Source organism: Acanthochromis polyacanthus, chromosome 1, assembly GCF_021347895.1.
Source record: "Acanthochromis polyacanthus isolate Apoly-LR-REF ecotype Palm Island chromosome 1, KAUST_Apoly_ChrSc, whole genome shotgun sequence".
NCBI classification, from domain to species: domain Eukaryota; kingdom Metazoa; phylum Chordata; class Actinopteri; family Pomacentridae; genus Acanthochromis; species Acanthochromis polyacanthus.
The window spans coordinates 35,540,923-35,564,394 of NC_067113.1; the positions used below are offsets into that span (position 1 = coordinate 35,540,923).

Sequence of the window (23,472 nt, forward strand, 5' to 3'; positions counted from 1 at the left end):
TCAAACATGGCTGTTTCAAAGTGAGGACCGGCCAAAATGTCCTCACTTTGTAAAAATGTCCTCACTTTGATAGTTAAATGCAGAAAATGGTCCTCACCATGTAGCAAGTGCAAGTACAAGAACACACACACACACACACAATTTTTTTTTAATTATTTGGAGATTTACAATCTAAATTTATGCTTGAAGGTGTAAAAAATGAGGGAAAAACTCACATTTATGTCACCAAACCCAGATCTGAGTGATTACTGAAATAAAACCAGGTAAATAAAGTGAGTGTGGAGAGGAAGAGGCTCCAGTTGCTTATAAAAAGTCAATTTATTTTTACATTAGAACAACAAACAGCGTCGGGAGGCAGCAGCTAGCGTCATAAATAAAGACAACCAGAGGCTTCATCTAATAAATACACAGCAGAGGGGAGGCGGGGGAGGCGGGGGGAGTGTAGTGTCTACAGCTCACCTCCATCCGACACACATCATCATCATCATCAGAGAGGAAGAACAAAAACAAAACTAGAGCAGGAAAAGTCGCAGTAGTCAAAAAATACAAAAACTACAAATCCACAGAGGCTGCACAGCTCGGGCTGTCAGAGGGGAAGTCCAACATTTACAGATTTTAAAGTCACCTGGTCTAATTTTAATGAAACTTGAAGGTCATTTTACAGATGTTAAGCTTTATATTTGTTTAAATTCAGCAGCTGAAGTATCTGTGAGCTGAAGTCTGTCATGAATTAACCGACGATTATCAATAAATCACTGAGACTGAAATAAACAAAATTAAACTGATTCTGAATGGAGTTCTGAACTGTTTTCTCTGTATTTCTACTAGAAATTCTGGCGGTTTAATAGAAAGCACGTCAGATATTTTTATATTCAGACAGTTTAAATCTTACTAAATCTGAAAACACATATTTTAAGTCATTAAAGTTGAGATTTAACTGAACTAGGACTTCAACAGTGAATGAATGTGCCGTTAAAATACACTGAAGAAAACCTAAAAACAGCCAAAGTCTTAATGGAGTTCTGAACTGTATGTATCTCTAAATTTCTAATTGAATTTCTGGAGGTTTATTTTGATGGGTTTCCGTTTCCAGTCCTTATGCTAAGATAGGCTAACCCACAGCCTGACTCCAGGTGATAAGTTTTGAAATGTCATCAGTCCAGGTAAACTCACGCTTCATTTGATGGTTTTTATGTCCTGAGACCTTAAAGTTTCTATTTTTTCTTCATTATTTGTCACAACTCAACCAATCGCCTCCTGAACATCAACAATCTGATTAAACGTTCTCCAGTTTTTTCTGAATAAACTTCAGTTTCCTCTTTTCTTTGGATACAACATTCTTTTGTTTTAAACATGGACTCATTGTGACATCAGGAGGCGGGGCCAGTTTAGTGGGAGGAGCTTCTGTGGACACCGAAATGGAAACTACTCACTAAATCCAACTTGAAAATATGTACAGTTAGAAAATTCACCTGAATTTAATTTTGTTTTCTACAAACTAACTCAAACTGAAAACTTGACACCTTTTTTCCACTTTGGTGCTGAAATAAATCGAGCGACTCCGACATAATTTAGTTCACAAACTGGATTCTAGCATTTAAATTAAATGAAAACAGACTTTTATTTTGCTAAACGCCTGGAGAATTTAATGACTTTCAAAATAAAACAAATCAGAACAGGAACTAAAGTGAAATGTCCAGTTCCAGGTTCAGCATCTGAATTAAACTATTTAACCCAAAGTTCACTTCCTGAGCCACAACCCGGTGGATGGAAATGTCGGATAATTGACTGACTTTTAAATTAATCGACAACTATTTTGATAATCAGTCTGAGTTCCTTCTGAATGTAAAACAGTCTAAACTCTGTGTTTTCAGCTCGTGAAATGTGAACATTATCAGCTTTTTCCCCCTGTATGACAGTAAAGTGAACAGTTTTCTAACCAAACAGGAAATGGATTAATCCAGAAAACAGCCAACAGTGAAACTAACGGTAGAAAAACACGTTTGATCCGGCGGGTCAACAAACAGCCGTGGTTCTGGGCTGTAAACGTCCTGAAGAAGGTCATGAGCTGCAGCTGTAAGCACCAGAGAACTTTAACCTGAGCTTCCAGAAGGTTTCCTGGTCGGTGTTTTTCTCACAGTGGCAGGTTTTTATTTTCAAACATGAAAACTAAATGTTTGAACTAAACGGAATCATTTCAGACGTCCGTACGTTGAGCCCTGAACCTGCAGCTGCACCGTAAAGAAGAAGGTTTGTGTCCCTGAGCGAACGTTAGCGGCCCGATGTCAGTGCAAAGCTCAACGTCTTTTAGTGGTTTTTGCCTCTGGTTAAAGGGAACATGTGTGATCTACCGTCTCTACGTCCTACAGCACCACAGGAATGTGTCTGCTACATGTCGCACGCCACCGCTCTGCCAGTGAGCAGGTAAGAGGGGGCGGAGCCTCAGCGGAGAGGTGAGCTTTAACCAAAACCGGCTCCTCCTCTAATCGTGTTCTGCTCCGGCCCCTCTTCCTGCCCCATAGACCAATGAGAGCGCGGTGGCGGTGAGGTCACAGGGTGCGTTTGGTTCAGTGCCGGGAGCGTTTGGCGGGCGGGGTGGAGCCGCGCTCCGATAGGCCGAGCCGGTTGAGCTCCGAGTGGAAGAACTCCTGCAGACGGTGGCCGGCCTTGGCCTCGTTGGTGTGACGAGGATTATACTGGAGACAGTTGGAAAACATGAGCTCCACGTCTGAGATGAACTCGCCTGCAGGAGACAGGTTAGATCCTGTTACACCACAGTTTGTTCTCTTGTTTTATCTCAGAAACACAAACAAAACCACGTATTCCTGACGGTTCTTAAAAAACACCTGTTCACAAAAAGGTTCCAAACAAGTAAAAGTGGAATCCCTCAATGAAAAATAAACCAATTCTACCTACAGAACCTTTTCAGAACCTTCTGGTTCTTCATCTCCAGTAACTTTATCAGTAATCAGAGTTCTACCTTCATACTGGGAATATTTCCACAGTTCCTGATCCTTGAAGTCCACAGAGGAGAATGTCTCCTGTAGAAAGTTCTAGAGTACACTTCCTGACAACTGTGCAGTTGTCGGCAAGTCTACTCTAGAACTTTCTCCTGAGGACGTAGAAGTTCTAGAGTAGTAGGCATACTCGTGAACTTTCTACTGGGGATGTTCTCATCTTTGGACTTAAGGACCTGAAATGTCCGAAGTGTAGACTTGTCTACAGTTGTCGGTAGGTCTACGCTAGAACTTTCTACAGGGGACGTTCCTACATCCAGTCTTAAAGTTTAGTCTCACTGAGAACATTCAGAACTGGAGACTTCCAGGTACTTGATGTCCATAGAGGAGAACGTCCCCTGTGGAAACTTTGAGAGTAGAACTTGGTCAACTCTAGAACTTTCTCCAGGGGACGTTCTCCTTTCTTGCTTCCTGTCTTTAAGTTTAGTCTCATTTAGAACATTCCAGATCCTTGAAGTCCATAGAAGTGGGTCCAGATTTATCACCTTTTAATGGACTTTTTCCATCATTTCTGAGCCTCAGAACTTCATCAGTCCAGCAGATAGAACCATGACACTTAGGAGGAGAAACCTCTGAGTTCTGGGGAAAACTGACACCAGATCAGGTTAAATCCATCCAGGAGTCTGTCATTTTTGGTGCATAATGACAAACATACACACAGCCATAAATACCTTTAAAAAAAAAAAGGCGCTTTGACATATTGGACTTTTTTTTAACTCATTTGTGTAATTTTGGACCATTTTTTGTATGTATGGCTGTGTAGAATGCGTTTCGGCATTTTTACTCTGTGACTCCTGGATGGATTTAACCTGATCTGCTGTCAGTTTTTCCCAGAACTCCCAGTTTTTCCCAGATGTGTTTCTCCTCCTAAATGTTATGGTTCTATCTGCTGGACTGATGAAGTTCTGAGGCTCAGAAATGATGGAAAAAGTCCATTAAAAAGTGATAAATCTGGACCACCTCTATGGACTTCAAGAACCTGGAACTCTGGAAATATTCACAGTCGGAAGGTAAAACTCTGATAAAAGCCTCTCTAAGCTGGCAGCGGATTGGTCAGACAGCCAAGAGAAGTTGTGACATCATGTGACATCATCAGCTTGTTAAGCGAAACCTTTTCTCAGCATCATCACTCCTCCCCGACAGCCAATCAGAGCAGCCGGATGTTAAAGGTCATATAGAGTTTGTGCAGCGTTTCAAACTACGATACATCCCATAATACTGAACATAAATGAACAGAAATCAGATTCAGTGTTTAGACAGACACTTGGATGGATTTAAACTGATCTGGTGTCAGTTTTTAGCAGAACTCAGAGGTTTTTTTCTGTCAGATTATTTGACACCAGATCATCTTCTAGAAATGAATCACTTTGTGGCAACATTATTGTCTAATATTCTCACATTTCAACACTTATTGAAGTTATTATAGCTGAAACTAAAGCAGCTGATTGTGAGGGGGTCAGGTGAGATCTTTTCCAGATTCCTCTCTGGTGTAGTTTCATTTAAAACCTGCTGCAGTCAGACTGAAACAGGTCTGACATTGTGATTAAATCCTGCAGCTGGGAGGTGACTTCTGTTTTCTCTCACCTGCTGTCTGATATTCACAGTTGTTGACTTTCTCTCTGATGGTGCTCAGAGCGATGGGCTTCTTGATGATGTCATAGTAGTCGGGAACCTGCACAGGTGAGCAGAGAGTTAATGATGATTCTGTCCTACAAGTCTGACCAGAGATCAGTTCATTCACAGCTCAGAATAATAAACTTCATCTCTAAACCAGAGCTACAAAGTGCTTTACTGTACAATAAGAGACAACAAAGAAGTAAAGATCATTCATAGAAAATGCAATTAAAGGATGATGTATATATGAAATATAATATAGTCATACCTATAAACACACAAATACACACTCACATGCATTTATTCTACCGTTAAACAGTTTGGGGTCTCTGTCCTCATTGTTGAAAGAAAAGCAGTTTTTTTTTCATTGAAGATAACATTAAATGAACGATAAATCCAGTGTAGACATAATTAATGTGGTAAATGACTATTGTAGCTGTAAACAGCTGATTTTTAATGGAATATCTCCATAGGGGTACAGAGGAACATTTCCTGTGTTCTAATGCTACATTGTGTTAGCTAATGGTGTTGAAAGGCTCATTGATGGTTAGAAAACCTTTGTGCAGTTATGTTAGCACATGGATAAAAGTGGGAGTTTAATGGGAAACATGGAATTGTCTGGATGAGCCCAAACTTTTGAACAGTAGTAATGTATATATCTGTACCTGTGTCCTGGACACCAGCTTCATGAAGGGCCAGCTGTCCTCGTGTCTCACCAGCTCCACCGTCAGCTGCTCACAGGCCGACAGCTCGTGGACGCCGTGGTTCCTCCCAGAGGACCGCCGGCTGGACGACGAGGACGAGGACGAGGAGGAGGACGGGGGGAGGACGGGTCTGGAAGGTTTAGGAGGAGGAGCGGCGTCTGGGGAGGAGCACACATACTGGTGTAACTGGGTCCACCTCAAGAGGATCAGAATCATCTGGTTTCACTTCAGGCCACATGAACCTGACAGGTGAACTGCTCTGATTGGTTCTTCTCTGACTGGTCTACTGGCTGCTGATTGGTTGATCCTTGATGACTAATTAGTCAGTAATTGGTTGATTACTGTTTATGCATTTGTAGCTTTTCATTTCTTTATGAGACAAGTTGATGATTGATTAGTTACTGCTTTCTGATTGGCTGGTTCCCTATCTGCGGGTGTTTCCTGATTGGTTGTTTACCTGTTGGAGGGGTTTCCTGATTGGTTGTTTACCTGTTGGAGGTGTTTCCTGATTGGTTGTTTACCTGTTGGAGGTGTTTCCTGATTGGTTGTTTACCTGTTGCAGGTCTCTTGCGGGATTCGCTCTGACCAGGTGAGGTTTTGGCGTTGCTGTTTGGCGCCAGGATCTCATTACTCAGACGGGAGCTGTTCCGACTCCCAGATCGAGGCGGAGCTTTACTGCCAGACGCCGTGGGGGGCGTGGTCTTCTTCCCTGAGGACCTGTGATTGGATTGGACGGAGTCAGTGAACTGGGATCCGGAGGAGTTTAAACTAGGATCAGCAGATACTTACTTGGATGCTGATGAGTGTTTCCCAGATGAGGTGTTGCTGTTCTTGGGTGTGGTCTGTTGACTCTTTCCTTTGGGGGGTGGAGCCTGACTCTTCTTGGCGCTGCAGAGATTCAGATTAGAAGAAGTTCAGCTTCAGACTCATCATTGATGGACTGAACAAATATTTCCACACTCACCTCACGGTAACTTCTTCCTCCTCCTCTTCTGACTCCACTTCCTCTTCTGACTCCTCCTCTTCCTCCTCAGACTCCTCCTCTTCCTCCTCAGACTCGTCATCCTCCTCCTCTTCCTCCTCCTCGTCGATGGAGGAGCGCTGACGGGACGGGAGGCGACTGGATCTCTGTTTGGGTCGACATTCTGGACAGAACCAGTCGCCCCCTGGAACCGACTGAAACACATGACGGGTGCTTAGCGTTAGCATGCTGCTAACACGGACACTTCCTGAAGCTGCTTGACAATAAAAGACTGCAGACAGTGAAGAGTTTCATTGTAGGAACTCTGGTTCTTTGGGTTTAATTACTTCAGATGAGACTCAGTTTATGTTTGAAACCTCAGCTGGAACCATTTTCTCGATCAAAGCAGAAAAAAGTTACATCGGTGTGTTGAATCCTCCTGTTATCTTCATTTACAGGCACCAAAAAAAAAAATACAGTTTCCTTGTCTGAAAAAATTCCAAAAATTTAGCAAAAATTCCCTACATTTCTGAAAATTTCCAAACTTTCAGGAAGATGATTCCAATAATTATCTAAAAGTTTCCCTAAAAAATTTATTTAAAAAATCCCCCAAATTTGGCAAGAAAATTCTTGTAAATATTTTCAAAAAATGAATAAAAAGCATCCAAATAAATCCTAAAAATATATAAAGTGATTCCATATACATCAGTGAAACTTCTAATATTTTCTTTAAGAACATTCACTTTTTTGTGAACGTTCTTAAAGAAACATTTTTTAACATTGCTTTTTCCCACAAAAAAAAATGTTCAAAAATGTAAAGATGTTTCTGGAGACATCACCTCCAGGTGCAGGTGTGGTCTAAAGACATCACAGCAGTGGGCGTGGCCTGTTTACCTTGAGGCGGGGCCTCAGACAGTGAGTGTGGTGTCCTCGGTCGCAGCCGTCACACAGCAGCATGTTGTCGGCGTCTCCTTTGCGTCTGCAGATGCGACAGCGAGCGTTGAGGACGGAGCGAGACCAGAGGACGCTTCGCTCCAGACTGGACAGGTGGACGAACACCTGGACACATCGCAGAGGAAAACAAAGGTTAGACAGGTCATCTGCATTTGAACTTTAAAACCGGCTGTCGATGCCCAGTCCTACTTTTGAGTGACATTTCCAACAGCCAATGAGAGCAGAGCTTTTAGAATCTGGATTCTAAACATGAATTAAATGTTTTTCTGACCTGAGAGAGGCTGGAACACGACTGTAGAGAATCCCTCCATCGCTCCAACACCGTCTTCACCGCCCGACCGCTGTCACTGCCATCTGACAGACACACAGGTGAACATGTACAGTCTGGAGTTACCAGCTGATCATAAATCTAACTGTGCTGATGCTGAGATTAGATCTAAATATGATTCTACTGATAGAAACAGAAGAAAGGTCTGCTGCTGATGATGATTTTATCTTTGGTTAAACTTTGTTTTCTGGAGGATTCTTTAGAGGTCCTACCATCGCTGGCCTGGTCCTCGTCTTTCTTCTTGTTCTTCTTTGACTTTGGGTCTTTCTTTGAGTCGTCGTCACCTGCAAGAGGATCAGACAGGTGTTCTTATATACAGTAAACACAATATAAACTGTTCAGCACACCTGATCCTGTATCTTTATGACTTTTAGCTTCGGACTCTCAGTCAAACTCTGCCAATGTTCTGCTAAAACTTTCATTTAACCTCTGATGTGTCACATGACTAGTTCAGATCCTGTTCCAGACCTGCAGAGACTCACCCAGTGGAGCTTTGAGGAAGCGTCTCTCGATGCCGTGTTCGATGTGACCGAGGGCCTGAGCCAGGATCCGTATGGAGCTGCTCACGGCCTGAGGAGTCCCGGTACCGCTGGTCCCACCGTCAGACTTCAGCTCCTGTAGCCTGAAACACAAACACACACATTTACAACACATGTAAACACACACATTTCCATGATTGGACGAGCAGCACCATGTGAGCAGGTCTCCCCTCCACCTGTCTGCGTACCTGTCTCTGGCTCTCAGGTGGGCCGGGTCGACCTCCATGGCCTCCTCCCGTCCGTTCGTCGCTCCAGCGTCTGAACTGAGCAGCTCGTAGTTTCCTGCCTCCAGCGCCGAGCGCCACAGCTGTCTGTCCATCACCTGAACGACGACAGACGCACACAGGTGAGTGTGAGGTTACCTGAAGTTTCTGTCTACAGTCATCAGCAGGTTCTACACACCTTCAGAGTTCCCAGAGTTCCCTGGTGGATGCGATCCTCGATGTCCAGCAGCAGATCTCTCAGCCTCCCCTCCATCAGAGACTCGGCTGCAGCAGTGCATTCTGGGACAGATCGGAACGACTCCAGCTCACCTGGACAAACAGGACAGGTGTGTTTACAGGTGAGTCACGGGTCGTAGTATCACAGGATATTTACCTGTTTTTTTAATGTTTGTTTACATGGTTATTAAAATGAAAATATACCTGTGAATTACCTGCCTACTTACCCGTTTAACTGATTTTCTGCATGTTTATTTGTAGGTGTAGTTGTGTGTTTACCTGCATCTTCATCTGTGTATTCATCTTTGTTAAACGTACATTTACCTGCATGTTTACTTGTATATTTCTCTATATTTACCTGGAAGTTTACTTATACAGTTATCTGTATTTACCTGTATTTTTACTTGTATTCACCCGTTTCTTTACTCCTACATTTACCTGAGTAATTACTTATATTCACCTGTCTATTTACCTGTTTGTTTTTGCTGTATTTTTACCTATATTCACCTGTGTATTTACTTGTGTTTACTCCTATATTCACCTGTGTATTTACCTGGTTGTTTACTCCTATATTTACCTGTGTACGTACCTGTGTGTCTGTACTTGCTGGCGTCGCAGTTCTGCAGCAGCTGCTGCAGTCGGTCTCTCTCTTGCAGCAGCGCCTCCTTCAGGCCACTTTCTCTGTGACCTCGAGGGTTCAGAGCCTCGATCAGCTGATCCACCTCCTCCACTGAGCTGTAGAAGGACCACTGGTTGGGGCGGTCCACAGGTGGGCTGCAGGTGTGGAGGGGGGCGGGGCTTGAGCCGACCCTGTCAGGTCAGAGGTAATTAGAACGCTCCGCCTCTTTACCTGCTTCCTCCTCGTTATAAAGCGCCTCCTCTAAGACTCACCTGTCCTCCTTCACCTCCACCACGTCCTCGTCCTCTGTCTTGGCGTCCTGTGCAGGTTTGGGTCGCGGCTGCAGCATGTCCTCCGTCAGGCCGAAGCATTCGTCCTCCACGAACAGAGCAGAGGCCGATGGGAGGAGCCAGTAGCGGCGGTACAGCCGGTCTCGGCCCAGAGGGAGCAGGTAGGTGCAGGCCGCCGCCTTCTGGATCCGCTCCTGGAGCTCCCGGACCTGCAGAGGAACCAGAACATCAGAACCGTGTTTATATCTGACAAGAAAGGAGGTCCGGACAGTCAGGGCTCTGTTAGATCAGGGGTGTCAAACGTAAAGGCCAAAACCGGCCTGCAGGACAATTTGCAAAGCTTAAAAATTACAGACATTAAAGACGTCATCTGCAATTTTTCAACAAACACAAACTGCTGTTTTAAATTTGTAGACACTGATCTGTAAACTGTAAATGATAAACTGAGGCATAATATGGTTCAAAATGAACTTATTTTCTTCATAAATCTTGTAAATAGATAGATGAGCATCTGCAGAACGCACTAAAGACGCAGCTGTTTGAGAACAATCTGCCCTACGTTTGGTAACAAATCAGTTTATGCGGGAAAAAAAGTCAAAATACTGTTAGAAAACTAGTAATTCAGTTTAAAAGAATGTACAGCACAAGTCTGTGCTCAGACTTTAGTTTGTGGAGGAATGAAGGCGTTTCAACAGATCAAACAGTCTCCTTCTGTTTTCTGATAACTGACCAAAGAAAAAAAATGCATTCTGGGTAAACTTGGATCATTCTGGAAACATTTGGGGCAATTATTGTGACATTTTGAAGAAGTTTAAGTAATTTTGGACGATTTAATGACATTTTGAAGAATACCGAGTACTTCTAAACAGATTTACAGCCTTTTTTAATTAATTTGAATAATTTTGGACAATATTTGTGTCATTTGGATCAAGTTTTAGAGTCATTTAAAAAAATTAGATCAATGTTATCTAAAGCTGGAGAAAAGCACATTCTTTGTAAACTTGGACTAGTTTTGGACACGTTTGGATTATTATTGTGTCATTTTGAAGAAGTTTTTATGTAATTCTGGGCAGTTTTTGAGTTATCAAAAGCAGTAATTTTGGATGCTTTAAATGGCATTTGGAACAATACTGAGTAATTTTAGACATTTCAAGCCTTTAAAAGTAATTTTGAACAATCTTTTGTGGGGCTTTGATGTCATTTGGAACAAATTTTTAAGTCATTTTCAAAAAACTTTAGATGAATTCTATCTAAAGCTGGAGGAAACTTTAAAAGGTCATTCAGGTGAACTTTAAGGCTCATATCTGCAGGTTGGTAGGTGGTTGGTCAGAGTTGTGAAAACACAGAGGAAGAAACGTTCTCATCAGAGTCAGATCAGAGCAGTTTCACCGTCCTCTACCCTCCACATCCTGAGGTCTAATGAAGGAACAGTGGTTCTGTTCTGACCTTCTCCTGCTCCTTCTCCAGCTCCTCTGCTGTCAGGCTGGTTGGAGGACAGGATGGAGCTTTGGAGTCTGGAGGCGTCTGCTGCTGTTTGTCTTTCTGGTTCATCTTAGCTGGAAGAGAATCAACAGGAACACAGTTTATAGTCCCACTACACATCCAGTGACCCGCTGCAGGACTCACATCAGCTCTGAGGTCTTTCCTTGTTTTTACCTTTCATCATCTTCTGGCTGTTGGAAGAAGAGTTCTGACCCTCGTCATCCTCAGTGTGACGTCCTGCAGGAGTCTGACTGTAACGGAGCAAATACAGAAGGTAAATATCTCAAAGAATTCTCTCATCTCAGGTTTAAAAAACAATAAATAATCAACAACACAACTTGTATGAGCAGAAAATGCTGAAAAGAAGTGAATGTAAAATCTGATTAATGAAACAAACTGTTGATCAAACTGAGCACAACGGATCAAATGAATTAACTCTGATCTGAGGAGACAAACATTCATTTCCTACCCGTTGGTCTGGACTCCTCCTTTCTCCTCCTTCAGCTTCTCCTCCTGCTCCTTCAGTTTCTCCTCCTTCTCCCTCATCCTCTGCTCCTGCTCCCTCAGCTTCTCCTCCTTACGGAGACGAACCCTGAAAGATTCAGTTTAAAACGTAAATAATGACCGAGTGTGTCAATACTGTGTGTAAATGTGTTTATATGAGGAGTGTTACTGTGTGTATACCTGTGTGTTCTTGTGTCCACCTGTATGTATACGGTTTGTATACACCTGTAGGGACACTGCTGTACACCTGTGTGTGTACACAGTATGTATACCTTTGTGTGTATACTGTCTGTATACACCTGAAGGTACACTGCCTGTGCACCTGTGTGTATACTGTGTGTACACCTGTATATCAGTGTGTATACCTCTGTATACATCTGCATGTACACAGTGTGTATACACCTGAGTGTAGACCTCTGTGTGTATACCTGTGTGTGTACACAGTGAGTATACCTCTGTGTGTATACCTGTGTGTGTACACAGCGAGTATACCTCTGTGTGTATACCTGTGTGTGTACACAGTGAGTATACCTCTGTGTGTATACCTGTGTGTGTACACAGTGAGTATACCTCTGTGCGTATACCTGTGTGTGTACACAGTGAGTATACCTCTGTGCGTATACCTGTGTGTGTACACAGTGAGTATACCTCTGTGTGTATACCTGTGTGTGTACACAGTGAGTATACCTCTGTGTGTATACCTGTGTGTGTACACAGTGAGTATACCTCTGTGTGTATACCTGTGTGTGTACACAGTGAGTATACCTCTGTGTGTATACCTGTGTGTGTACACAGTGAGTATACCTCTGTGTGTATACCTGTGTGTGTACACAGTGAGTATACCTCTGTGCGTATACCTGTGTGTATACACCTGTAGGTATACTGTGTGTACACCTGTGAGTATACCAGAGTGAGTACACCTGTATACCTGTGTGCAGCCTCCTCTCTCTCCCTGCGGTGTTGTTCAGCTCTGATTTCTCTCAGTTCCTGTCTGGCAGCTCGTTGTTCCTCCACGCTGTCTTCAATCAGATCTCTGCTGGACGCCAGCGTCAGCAGCTTCCCCACCAGAGCCTGAAGGATCCTCAGCTTCTCCCCTACAAATACACAATCAATACTGATCAATATCATCAATACACACCAGAGCCTCTCCTCTATAAGCACTAATCTACACCAACCAACAGTCTGGAGCTGTGAAAAGGGAACCAGGCAGTAAAATATGTAACTGAGCTTCAGATCATTTTAATCTGCTCAAACTGAACTTTGAGTCCTGAGGTTAGAACTTACACGGTACCGCCTATTAAAAAAGAGAACATGTGTTTAGTTCTCCATCTCCTTGGAGACAGAACCGGTCCAGAAGAGGACCAGACAGAGTTTAGAATGCAGTCATGTTTTTAGTGTTTCTAGTTGATCCAGTTTAACTGCAGCAGAGTGATCAATAATACTATTAATCCTGCATACAGATCAATCAGTATCTGATCAGTATTGATTGGTGACGGTATCTGATTGGTCACCTGGTGTGAGGTCATACACCGCCGTGTACGACAGCCTCTTCAGCAGCGCCGGCTCGGCCAATCGCAGCTCCACACACGGGTCGTCCATCAGCGTGAACCCGCCCTGCTTCTGGTAGCGCAGCTTGGCGTTGCCGTGGTTACAGTCGGCGCCGGACGCCAGGATGTGCAGCCGGAGGATCTCTGACAGCGTGCAGCTGTCCAGGTCCAGCTGCTTCAGGCTGCAGCCCTGGTGGAGCTGAGGCCAGGCGGCCGCCAGGGAGGCAACGGCGCTCAGAGCAGAACGGGTCTCCTCAGAATCATCCTCCAGAGCCTCCGACAGGTCTGCACGGACACAACACGTTAAATACAACACGTTAGATACACACAACACGTTACAGACAACATGTTAGACACAGCATGTTCTTGTTCATATGATGTCCAGCACCCCCTGGTGTTCAGCTCCAACATTACATCAGGAGAACTTCACACATAAAGTTCTTGGTTCTGTGAGTTCTGGTCTCACAGGAAACAAACTGATGACAGAACCAACAGCAGGTTGTGTGTTTGTGTTTGTGTGTTGTGTGTTGTGTTACCTTCAGCCTGCTCCTTAGCCAGCTCCTCCTGCTCCTCGTCCAGAGCCTGAAAAATGGCCGACAGGAAGAAGAACAGCAGCTCACACAGAGGACCTTCAGGGTCAGAACCCACCAGAGCCTCCTCCAGAACCTCTGTGGAGAGAACATCTGTTAGAGCAAACACAACATCTGCACAACAACCTTAGTAGAGAGAAAGCATTCTTCGGATCTGTGAGAACCTTCAGAATAACTGTCAGAAGAGCAACTCACGTTAGAACCTACAGAACCTCTATCTAGAAAAAGCATCCAACACAGCATGAGTTAGAACCATCTGTCTAATCTGTAGATGTTCTGCTGAGAAGGAGAACATCTTTTAGAACCAACAGAACCTTCACAGAGGAGATTATTACTAAAAATACCAAAACATAATGAAGCTCCAGAACCTGGTAGAACTTCCGTCAGGATCACATCTTCTGAGTCCCGTTTCAGAAATAAAACGTTTGGAACATGAACATTTATCAGAATCACAACCATCTAAACGTTTTACACTTTTTAGAACCAGTAGGACCTAAAGAATATTTATTAAAAATCTATAGAACCTCTGTAAGAACACAGAGAACCTGCAGAACCAGCTGAAACCCAGAATCTGTCAAAGATCAAACACACCTCTGCAGTCTTGTTGAATTTAGTAAAAAAAAAAACAAAACAAAAAAACTAGAACCTCTAGAACCTCCACTACATCCATCAACTCAACAGAACCGCAGCCTCAGAACCATGTACAGAACCACGGCGTCCAGAACTGTTGGTGTAAACGTTCTCACCCAGAGAGACGCCGTCGGGGAACTCGTCCTTCAGGTCAAAGGCCTCGCCAAAGGCCCTCAGGAATTCCAGAACCATCAGAGCTTCTCCAAAGAGCTCTGCAGGAAGACGGGTTCTCACCGGAACCGGACTGGGCAGCTCCTGGTGGAACCAAGACACAAAGATGGAGGTTCAGGAGATATTTCTACTTTAATCAAACCAATAACTTCTGTAACTTATCCTCATCACAGCAGTCCGACCCAAAAGTCATCTGGACTGAATGTGGACATCAGCAGAACAGCTGGTGGTTCTAGTCCGGTTTAAAGATGAATCCTGCTGCAGATGTTTAATTAACTCAGAGGAAAAACTCCTCAACAGCTGGAAGCGACAAACTGAACTTCAACCCCAGAGCAGATTAATTATCAGAGTCACATCAAACTGATCTGTCCCTAAGTCTGTCTTCATCGTATGAAAACTAGATTTCCACAGAATTCTCTGATGACCAGCCCCACACACCCTGAAGGTGATCCACAGCAGCAGCTTCAGGCAGAGACTGAACGCAAATCTGAGAGCTTCAGGAAGTGGTTTACCATCATCTATAGTTTATCGTTCTTTAATCAATCCATCCATCCATTTCAGTTTGTAAACAGATGTTAAACTGTGGAGTAAAAGAGAATGAAGTCGGTGTTTTGTGATTTTAAAACTCTGCCTTCTGCTGTCGGATGTTTTTAGTCTAATATTGGAACTAAAATGTGTCTAAATCACTTCTGTTTGCTGATTTTATTGGTTCGGTCTTGTGTTGAAGCTGAAATGTTCCTCGGTTTGACACTAACTTCTGCAGAAATGTTGCCATTCAGACACCAATCTGATACTTTCAGATTTCGTCACAAACAGAAATGAGATTGTGTTTTTTAGAGGCTTCAGTCCAAACCACAGCCACCACTTCCTGTCTGCTTCTTTATAGTAAATCGTTTCCTGACTCCTCCTTACTGCTGACGTGATCAAGTCTTTAGCTTTAGTGTAGACATTCTGTCATGTTTTTATAGAAAACGTTCTGATTTAGTTTGTCAGTTCTAATCATCATATTACAGCGGTTGGTGGTGCGTTCACTGACCTTCAGGTCTTCACACTCCATGTCCTCTCTGGGTTTGTTCCACAGCTTCAGCCGTTCAGCGTATTTCTTCTTCTCCTCCTTTAGTTTCTCTCGTTCCTGTAAATCAGATCCATTAAAGTCTTGTTTTTATTTCTTATCATTTCTTCGGCTTTGTCGTTTGGTTGTTGTTTGTTTTTTTCCTTTGGTTCCTCTCCTGTTGTTTTAAATGCGCTTTCTGAATAAATGTGGACTCACCCTCTCCTTCTCCAGCTTCCTCTGCTCCTTCTCCTCCCTCCTCCTCTGCTTCTCCACCTCGAACCTCCTCCTCTGCTCCTCCTTCATCTTCTCCCGGTCCTCCTTCTCCCTCCTCTTGGCCTCCTGCGCCTCCTCCTTCTCCCTCTTCAGCCGAGCTCGGTCCTGGGCGCCCATCGCCATCTCCTCCCTCTGGTGCAGCAGCTTCAGCTTCTCCTCAGCCGCCCTCAGCAGCGACGAGTTGGCCTGGAAACATCACAGAAGGTTAAACTGATCCGAGAACGGCCGCAGAAACTCTCCTAGCGTGGTTTAAGGTTTATTTATGAAGCAGCTGAAACTGGAAAGACGAGTTCTGAAGGAAGCATGAATAAAGTGCAGCAGCTGTAAACGTAAATCCTTCAGACAAAGAGAAGACGGCTGGAGTGAAGCTGTTTGAAGCTCTCATCTGTCATTTTACACACAAATAAATACGACTTCCTGCATCTCAAATCATCAGTTTCCTTAACATTTTTATGCTAGTAAACCAGGGGTGTCCAACATGAGGCCCGTGGTCCAAAAGTGGTCCTCCAGAGGGTCCAATCCGGCCCTCAGAGTGTAAAAATTACAGAGAAGACATTAACTGCAGATTGTAAATTAGTAAAACTATAAATTTAAACTCATTTCTAGACCATGACAAGTTGTTTGGATCAGAAAGTAAAATATTAGATTGTTCTTTTGTGTCTCTTTTTTCATATGTATTTTGTCGTGTTTCTTTTTTGTCTCGCTTGTGTTGTTCGTCTTATTTTTGTCATTTCTTTTTTTGCTTTATTTTTTGTCTTGTGCATCATTTGTGTCATTTTGATTCATGATTTTGTAATTTTTTTCCTTGTTTCTGTTGCTTTGTAACCTTTTGTGTCTTTCATTTTTTGTCGTTTGTCTCATGTTTTTGTCATTTTCTGTCTCATTTTTGTAATATTTTGTCTTGATTTTGTCCTTTTTTTTGTCCTTTTTTTTTTTTTTTAAGTAAAATGCTACACTGTTCAGTTCCTGGTGACTAAATGTTGTGTTCCTTTGTAGACACTCTGATCTGGAAGCTGTAATGTGGAAATGATAAACTGAGGATGAATGTTGATGAAACTGAACTTATTTTTCTTAACACATTTCTGATTGTTCATAATGTTTTGTGACAACAAAAATAAATCCTTAAATGTGAACATTTTCAGAATGATGTTTTTTTCCCTAAACCAAAGTAAACATTAGGAGTTGTGGTTACCATGTCTCACATGTTTCCTGTCATTACACAGTGAGGTCCTACCTGTCCAGGTGAGCCCCGCCCACCTTTAGAGGGGGGGCTGAAGGGGAACAGCGGAGGCTCATCGGGGAAGAACTGAGAGAAAGTCTGTTCAGAGAGTCGGTACTTCACCACGGTGGAGGGCTGCCAGACAGAAGGATACAGGTGAGTCAGACCCACCTGTGGGGCAGGTATCAGTCACTCAGGAAGTGATGCTGATCTCACCTTGATGACGATGGTCCCGTTGTGAGGCTCACAGTGCTGCTTAAACAGCAGCTTCAGTCTCTCTCTGGACAGAGTCGTTTTCCTACGACTGGAAAAAAAAAAAAGTTCATCAGAAAAACTGAAACTTTAGCACAGAAGCTAAACATCGGCTCATCATGTTCAAATCTGGAAAATAAGTTTTATTGTTCAGATAAATCATCTGTGTGTGACCAAAAAGTTCAGACCACACTGACTGTTTATGAGTCAGAAAAACAAACAGAGCATTAAACAGATGCTGGTTCTGAGGAGAGAATCTATGAAGAGATTCTGCAATATTTACACGACTGTTCAACAGTTTAGGGTCACTTAGAAAGGTCCTCATTTTTGAAAGAAAGGCAGTTTTTTAAGTAAAGATCCCATTAAATGAACGATAAATCCAGTGTAGACATTTTTAATGTGGTAAATGACTATTGTAGCTGTAAACAGCTGATTTTTAATGGAATATCTCCATAGGGGTACAGAGGAACATTTCCTGTGTTCTAATGCTACATTGTGTTAGCTAATGGTGCTGAAAGGCTCATTGATGATCAGAAAACCCTTGTGCTGTTATGTTAGCACATGGATAAAAGTGGGAGTTTTATGGAAAACATGGAAGTGTCTGGATGACCCCAAACCATCTCTAGGGTTTACAGAGAAAGGTCCTAAAATAGAGTAAATACTCAGTGAGAGGTCAGAGAATGGGCAGAATGATTGGAGATGATCGAAAGGCAACAGGAACTGAGCTAACCACTGGTTACAACCAAGGAATGCAGAACACCACCTCTGAACCGTTACAGCTGAATGAGCTCCACACTAACACCAGCTGGATGTACGACTCTGAGGACCATAATGTTTCTGGAAGGTTTGTTTGAGGTCAGACAGGTCAAACTCCTCACCTGATCTGATTGGCTTTGACAGTAAACGGTTCACTGTGTTGGTCCTTCATCATCCTCACGGTGTATTTAAACACCGACGGACTCAGAGGTTTCTTCTTCTTCCTGCAGACACACAGATGAACTCAGTATTAAGATGATCCCAGTTTGTCATAAACACATTAGCGCTGGTTCAGCTCATTAACCTCCACCTAAGTCTTTGTCATGGTGCCCGTTGCTGCTAAACTCCCACAATGCTCTCTGCTTTAACTGTAGTCTGAGTGGTATTATATTTACCCTCCAATACTCCGTATTAAATGACTACCCTGGTGTAAATGCCCCTGCATTTGCCCCCTATGCCCTACTGACCCGTTGATTTGTGGCGTTGGACTCTGGAAGGCGTTGGTCTCGTCGTCGCTGTCGCTGATGACGATGGTGTCACCGTCGGTTTGTTTGGCGTGGCCGTTAGCGGCCGGCGTTCCGTTAGCGCTGGACTGAGGAGAGTGAACCTGCAGGACCTCACACACATATCTGACACACACACAGACATCAGATCACCTGTTTTCACCTGTTACATAACTGGTTTCCATGGTAACCACAGGTACCTGGCCCCGTTGCGTCCGCTGACATCCACCGTCTCCCCGGGGAAGAAGCGGTCCTTGACGAAGGCGTAGACGTCCTCGCACAGCTCGGTGAGGCGGCAGCGGCGGCTCAGAGCGGCCAGGTGGAGCAGCGGCACCACCAGGCTCTGAGGGAAGCTCTGAAGGTTCTGCTTGGCCCGACGCTCGCTGTCCACCGCCTCCAGGTAGGTGAGACCGGCCCGACCCGTCAGAGCACAGCTCCACACCAGACTGTTGCACAGGATGGTCCTCTCAAAGAACTCACTGAGGAGGAGGAGAAATCAAAATGTGTTTCCACAGCTTCAGTGAATTCTGTGAAAATCTCCTCATTCTGAGACTCTATAGTGTCGTTCAAACAGATAATTTAACGCCTGTTGTGACTTGTTTTTGTCATTTCCAGCCAAAAGAAACCTGTTGGTCAAATTTAAATTCACAACAACAGAAGTAAGTACACCCCTGTGCACCTACTGTGTCAGTAATCAGATTACTTCTAACTTGAACAGTAGAGTATTTGCTCTGATGTTAACTGAAACTTCAATGAATTCTCTGAAAACCTACTTGGTAATAAAACTGATTTATTTTCTGTAAAACACTGGGAACAGAGCAGAAAACAATTTCAATGCTACCAAAGCTGCATTTTATGAAAAAGCCACATACATTTTGAAGAACACAAATAATTCTGAGCACTGTGTTTTTATAAAAACATAGATTAAAATTTATCTTTAACCTTTGTTTTATGTCATTTCCAGGTAAAACAAACCTGTTGGTCAAATTTAAATTAACTCTAAAGTGTATGAGAAGTGAGTACATCCTGTCTGAGTACTTTTGAGTTAAACACCAGAGGATTTTCTCTGACGTTAGATTAAAAACTAACAGTTCAGATTTACGAAATTAAAAATTCAGGCTCTCAAGTAGGAACTCAGAGCAACAACAGTGAGTCCAACTTTCATTAAATCCTCCTCAGTGTTTCTTCTCTTTGATGGAGGTCAGTTGAGGTCTGTTTTTACAGCTGGATGGAGAAAGTAGTTCACTGTCTGTGGAGTCATTTTAGGAGCTCTGATTAGTGGAACTATGACTCCTTCTAGACCTCCTGATTAGTGGAACTATGACTCCTTCTAGACCTCCTGATTAGTGGAACTATGACCCTTCTAGACCTCCTGATTAGTGGAACTATGACTCCTTCTAGACCTCCTGATTAGTGGAACTATGACCCTTCTAGACCTCCTGATTAGTGGAACTATGACCCTTCTAGACCTCCTGATTAGTGGTGCTATGACTCCTTCTAGACCTCCTGATTAGTGCTGACTCTGTGCTTCTCTGGTTTTCAGTTTCTCACTGATCTTCCTGGATCTTTTTCCATCTTTGTCAAGTCTCTCAGTCAGATTTTTCACTTCCTGTCTTCAGTTCTCCTCCATGTGGAGCCATGATGCAGACATAGATAGACCCAGTCTGTAGGTCCAGATCTGATAAACTTCTGCTGTTCTCAGCTCAGTTTAGAACCATGTTTATCAGGCAGACTGACTGGGAATCCCAGCTGGACTCAGCTTAGTTTCATTCACAGGTAGATTCACTTTTGTTTCTACTTTGAGTTTCTACTTCAGAGCCTGCATTTCCAGCACAGTCTTTCTAAAGGTTTTGCTTTTGATTGTTCGTCACCTCAGAAATAGTAAAGTTGTTGAGAGATGATAGAACTTATAAATACTACAGATTTAACTGATATTAAACATTAAATATTCACTTCTGTTGTAGTTTTTAGGCCTGAATTGTGAAGCAGATGAATCATTTTGGGGATAACATGTAAACACAGCATCTACCTGGATGTTCAGGTTAAATGAACCGGATGAGCAGTTCTGACGGTAAAAACCGGTTGAATCCGGTCTGTATTTTCTGTCTGAGGTCCCGGTTCCGACCTTAAGGTCAGCATTTGACTCCATTTGAAGGCAAAACCAAAACAGTAACACTTTGAGTCAGAATATTCTCATTTTACTTAGTCTCCAGAGTCAGGAACTCCGCTGATGCCTCCCGGAGCCGTTAAAACCGGTGTAAGTGCCCTTTAACAGTCCCGGTTTAACGGTCCGGACCGGCTCCGCTCCAACTGTCAGCGGGCCTCGAAGCTAACGGCTAAAACTAGCAGCTAACCGTCGCTGACAGCTTCTGTTAGCTACCCGGGCTAACCGCCGCTAACCCGCTTTAGCTCGGTTAGCTCGTTAACTTAGCCTCCGTTACACCTGCCCTGACCCGGGCCGTCCGGTCCAGCACCTGCTACCCGCTCTAACCCGTCTCCAGCCCACTTTTAACCGACTTTTAGCCCGGTTCGGATCGAAACAGGTTCTTATTTCCACTCCGGGTCAACTTGGCTTTTGTTTATCTTGTCTGGAAGTTTGCCAGCCGACCAACTGTCACTCACCCCGGACCCAGCAGCCCACAGGTGAGCCCGGGGAGCCGGCGGATACTCACTCGTAGGTCCGGAAGATTTCGTGCGTGATCTTGCAGAGGAAAACCTCCTCGTCCGGTCGCAGGTCCGACGGCGGTTTCTGCCGGATGAAGGCTTTTCTGTGGAGAAGCGGCATCTCGGAGCTCCGCTTCACCGGCCGCACTTTGAAAAAAAGAGGAGGGAAACCGAGTCACAAACACCGAATATCACAGCACAACTCCGGCCAAACACATTAAAGTGAGTCCCAGAGTGAACCCGGAGCTCCGGGCTGAGCCCAGCGGGGGTCCTGGGTTCGGTTAGCGGCGGCTCGGAGCGGGTCTTTTGTTAGACGCGCTGTTAATCTGCCCACATGGAAATGTGCTCCGAGCCGCTAGACTCACCTCTGCCTCGGAAAAAGTCTCCCTCTCTGCCCGGAGCCGCAGACACCCAGCAGCCTACAGCACCGAGCGCTTTCTGACCGTCCGCACCGAGTTGTGTTCCGATGGAGCAATAATCCACCGTCCGAACTGAGAGCTGGTCCCGGGATCAGAGCGCCTCTCCGGCGGCTTGTTGACCAAGTTTTACTCCGCTTCACGGACCTGCGGAGAGCTCGGAAATTTCAGCCCCGCGCTCCGTGAAGGCGCCGTGAGTTTGCATAAACACATTTTAAACATCACAGATAAGAGATTTATTACATAAAAATCCTCAGACTTTATATAATAAGCTTACACATTGAGATTTAAACCTTTCTTATCTTTATTTCTTTTTTCTACGAATATTTTGATGTGTTTATAATGTTTATTTTTTGAGAACTGCATTTTTGTGTTTTTATCTTTGTTGAGCATGTTTTTTTGACAGCTGCATATTTGATATGTTCAGTTGGTTATATAAACGCACTTAAAACAAAAATGAAAAAGAAATAAGATTTATTACATAAAATATCCTAAAACGTTATACACAATATAAATTAACCCAACAAGCTCACATATTAAGATTAAACTTTACTTTATCATACATGATGTTTACATATTGTGTATATAATCTTTATTCTTTTTTTGGGGGGGGGGGATTTTTTTATATTTCTAAAATAGTATTTATATTTTTTGACAACAATTGGATATTTGATCAGTTAACTGGATATGTTTTAATAATTACATGTCCTGTTTTTTAGCATTGTACAAAAATATGACAGTAAATATTTATATCTTATAACATATATTTTGAAACACCTGTTAGGATTGTGTCGATTCTCAGTCATCAGTTAATTCCTATAAATTTACCAGCCTTGTGTAGATGTTGATTGATTATTTTAAGAGATTTTATTGATTTTTAAACATTAACAACAGTAATATGCAGTTATTGTTATTAATAATATTGCTTTCATTACCTGACTTACACAAATAATTATCTTTTCATTCCACACAATTATATATTATACAAATTCATCCAGCTAATTTAAATATTATTTTTCTATGTTCTCATTATATTTCAGCAAAGTTTGAGTTACACTTACCAGACTAAATTAAATCTGAAGTGTAAACACCAACAGTGTTATACATTTGTCTGATTAATTTAACCATAATAGATTATATATAAATTAATACTGGAGTTAAGAAACTCATTAAACTAAAAGTTCTCCTGTTTTAGAGCTGAATCATTTTTTAAGAAGAAACAATTATTTTTTTTCTAAATGACTTTTTGAACATTTAATGAGCTGCAGCAATGAAATGTGTCTTAAATGAGGTTTCAAATTGTTGTAATTTAGTTTTTTTCCAACCAATAATTTATTCTAAAAGCTGGTCCTGTGTTCTCTGAAACCAAATTGTACCAGGAATAGAAATTATAACAATAATAATAATAATAATAAAATTACAAACCATTGTTCAAAACAAACTAGTATTAACAAAATCTTGAAATTCAAAACAATTCAAAAACAAAATACATCAAAATACAAACAACAACAACAGATTAAACGTAAATAAAACAGATTTTGGCTCATTAAAGTGGAATTTTAAGCAGAAACTTTACCCTGTTCCCTGAACGCGCCACACGAGTGAGCGAAGCCTCTATGTCCTCCGCGGCGCTCATTGGTCCTCAGTCCTGCCGCTCCTCCGCCGCCAGCCAATGGTTGTCCTGCAACCGGTCCCGCGGAACTGCTATGACGTCACAGAAGTGAGCGGCCCCGAGCGGACCCGAGGAGCTCACGAGAGGAGGCGGTGATGACGCACCGTGCGTGACAGCGGGAGTGATGCGTCATCAGAAAGGAAGTGAGTCAGCCGGCAGTTAGAAGGGAAAAGACCACAGGAAATACATTTTTAAAAGAAAAATAAATAAAAAATATAAAAGAATAGAAATAATTAACAATATATAATATAACAATATATAACAATATATTTT

The 23,472-nt window shown here is 43.0% G+C and overlaps 1 protein-coding gene and 1 non-coding gene across 2 annotated transcripts; both read right to left on the reverse strand.

Annotated features, from left to right (window-relative positions):
• Positions 1 to 294: 294 nt before the first annotated feature.
• On the reverse strand, positions 295 to 23,360 carry baz1a (bromodomain adjacent to zinc finger domain, 1A). Its single transcript, XM_022197873.2, has 31 exons — positions 23,104 to 23,360; positions 21,477 to 21,674; positions 21,120 to 21,258; positions 18,648 to 18,926; positions 18,412 to 18,573; positions 18,067 to 18,168; positions 17,153 to 17,240; positions 16,952 to 17,071; positions 15,661 to 15,903; positions 15,427 to 15,522; positions 14,336 to 14,474; positions 13,536 to 13,667; positions 12,964 to 13,284; positions 12,381 to 12,546; positions 11,418 to 11,540; positions 11,123 to 11,199; positions 10,913 to 11,022; positions 9,449 to 9,675; positions 9,147 to 9,367; positions 8,520 to 8,650; positions 8,306 to 8,439; positions 8,061 to 8,200; positions 7,791 to 7,862; positions 7,522 to 7,604; positions 7,191 to 7,355; positions 6,300 to 6,511; positions 6,125 to 6,223; positions 5,889 to 6,052; positions 5,297 to 5,493; positions 4,602 to 4,689; positions 295 to 2,743 (listed from the first exon to the last, which is right to left on the reverse strand). The coding sequence occupies exons 3-31, from the start codon at positions 21,230 to 21,232 to the stop codon at positions 2,568 to 2,570; spliced, it is 4,380 nt and encodes a 1,459-aa protein (XP_022053565.2). The 5' UTR covers positions 21,233 to 21,258; positions 21,477 to 21,674; positions 23,104 to 23,360; the 3' UTR covers positions 295 to 2,567.
• Positions 4,067 to 4,152, reverse strand: LOC127537284 (small nucleolar RNA SNORD53/SNORD92). Its single transcript, XR_007946879.1, has one exon. It is a non-coding gene; the product is annotated as a small nucleolar RNA SNORD53/SNORD92 (small nucleolar RNA).
• Positions 23,361 to 23,472: the final 112 nt, after the last annotated feature.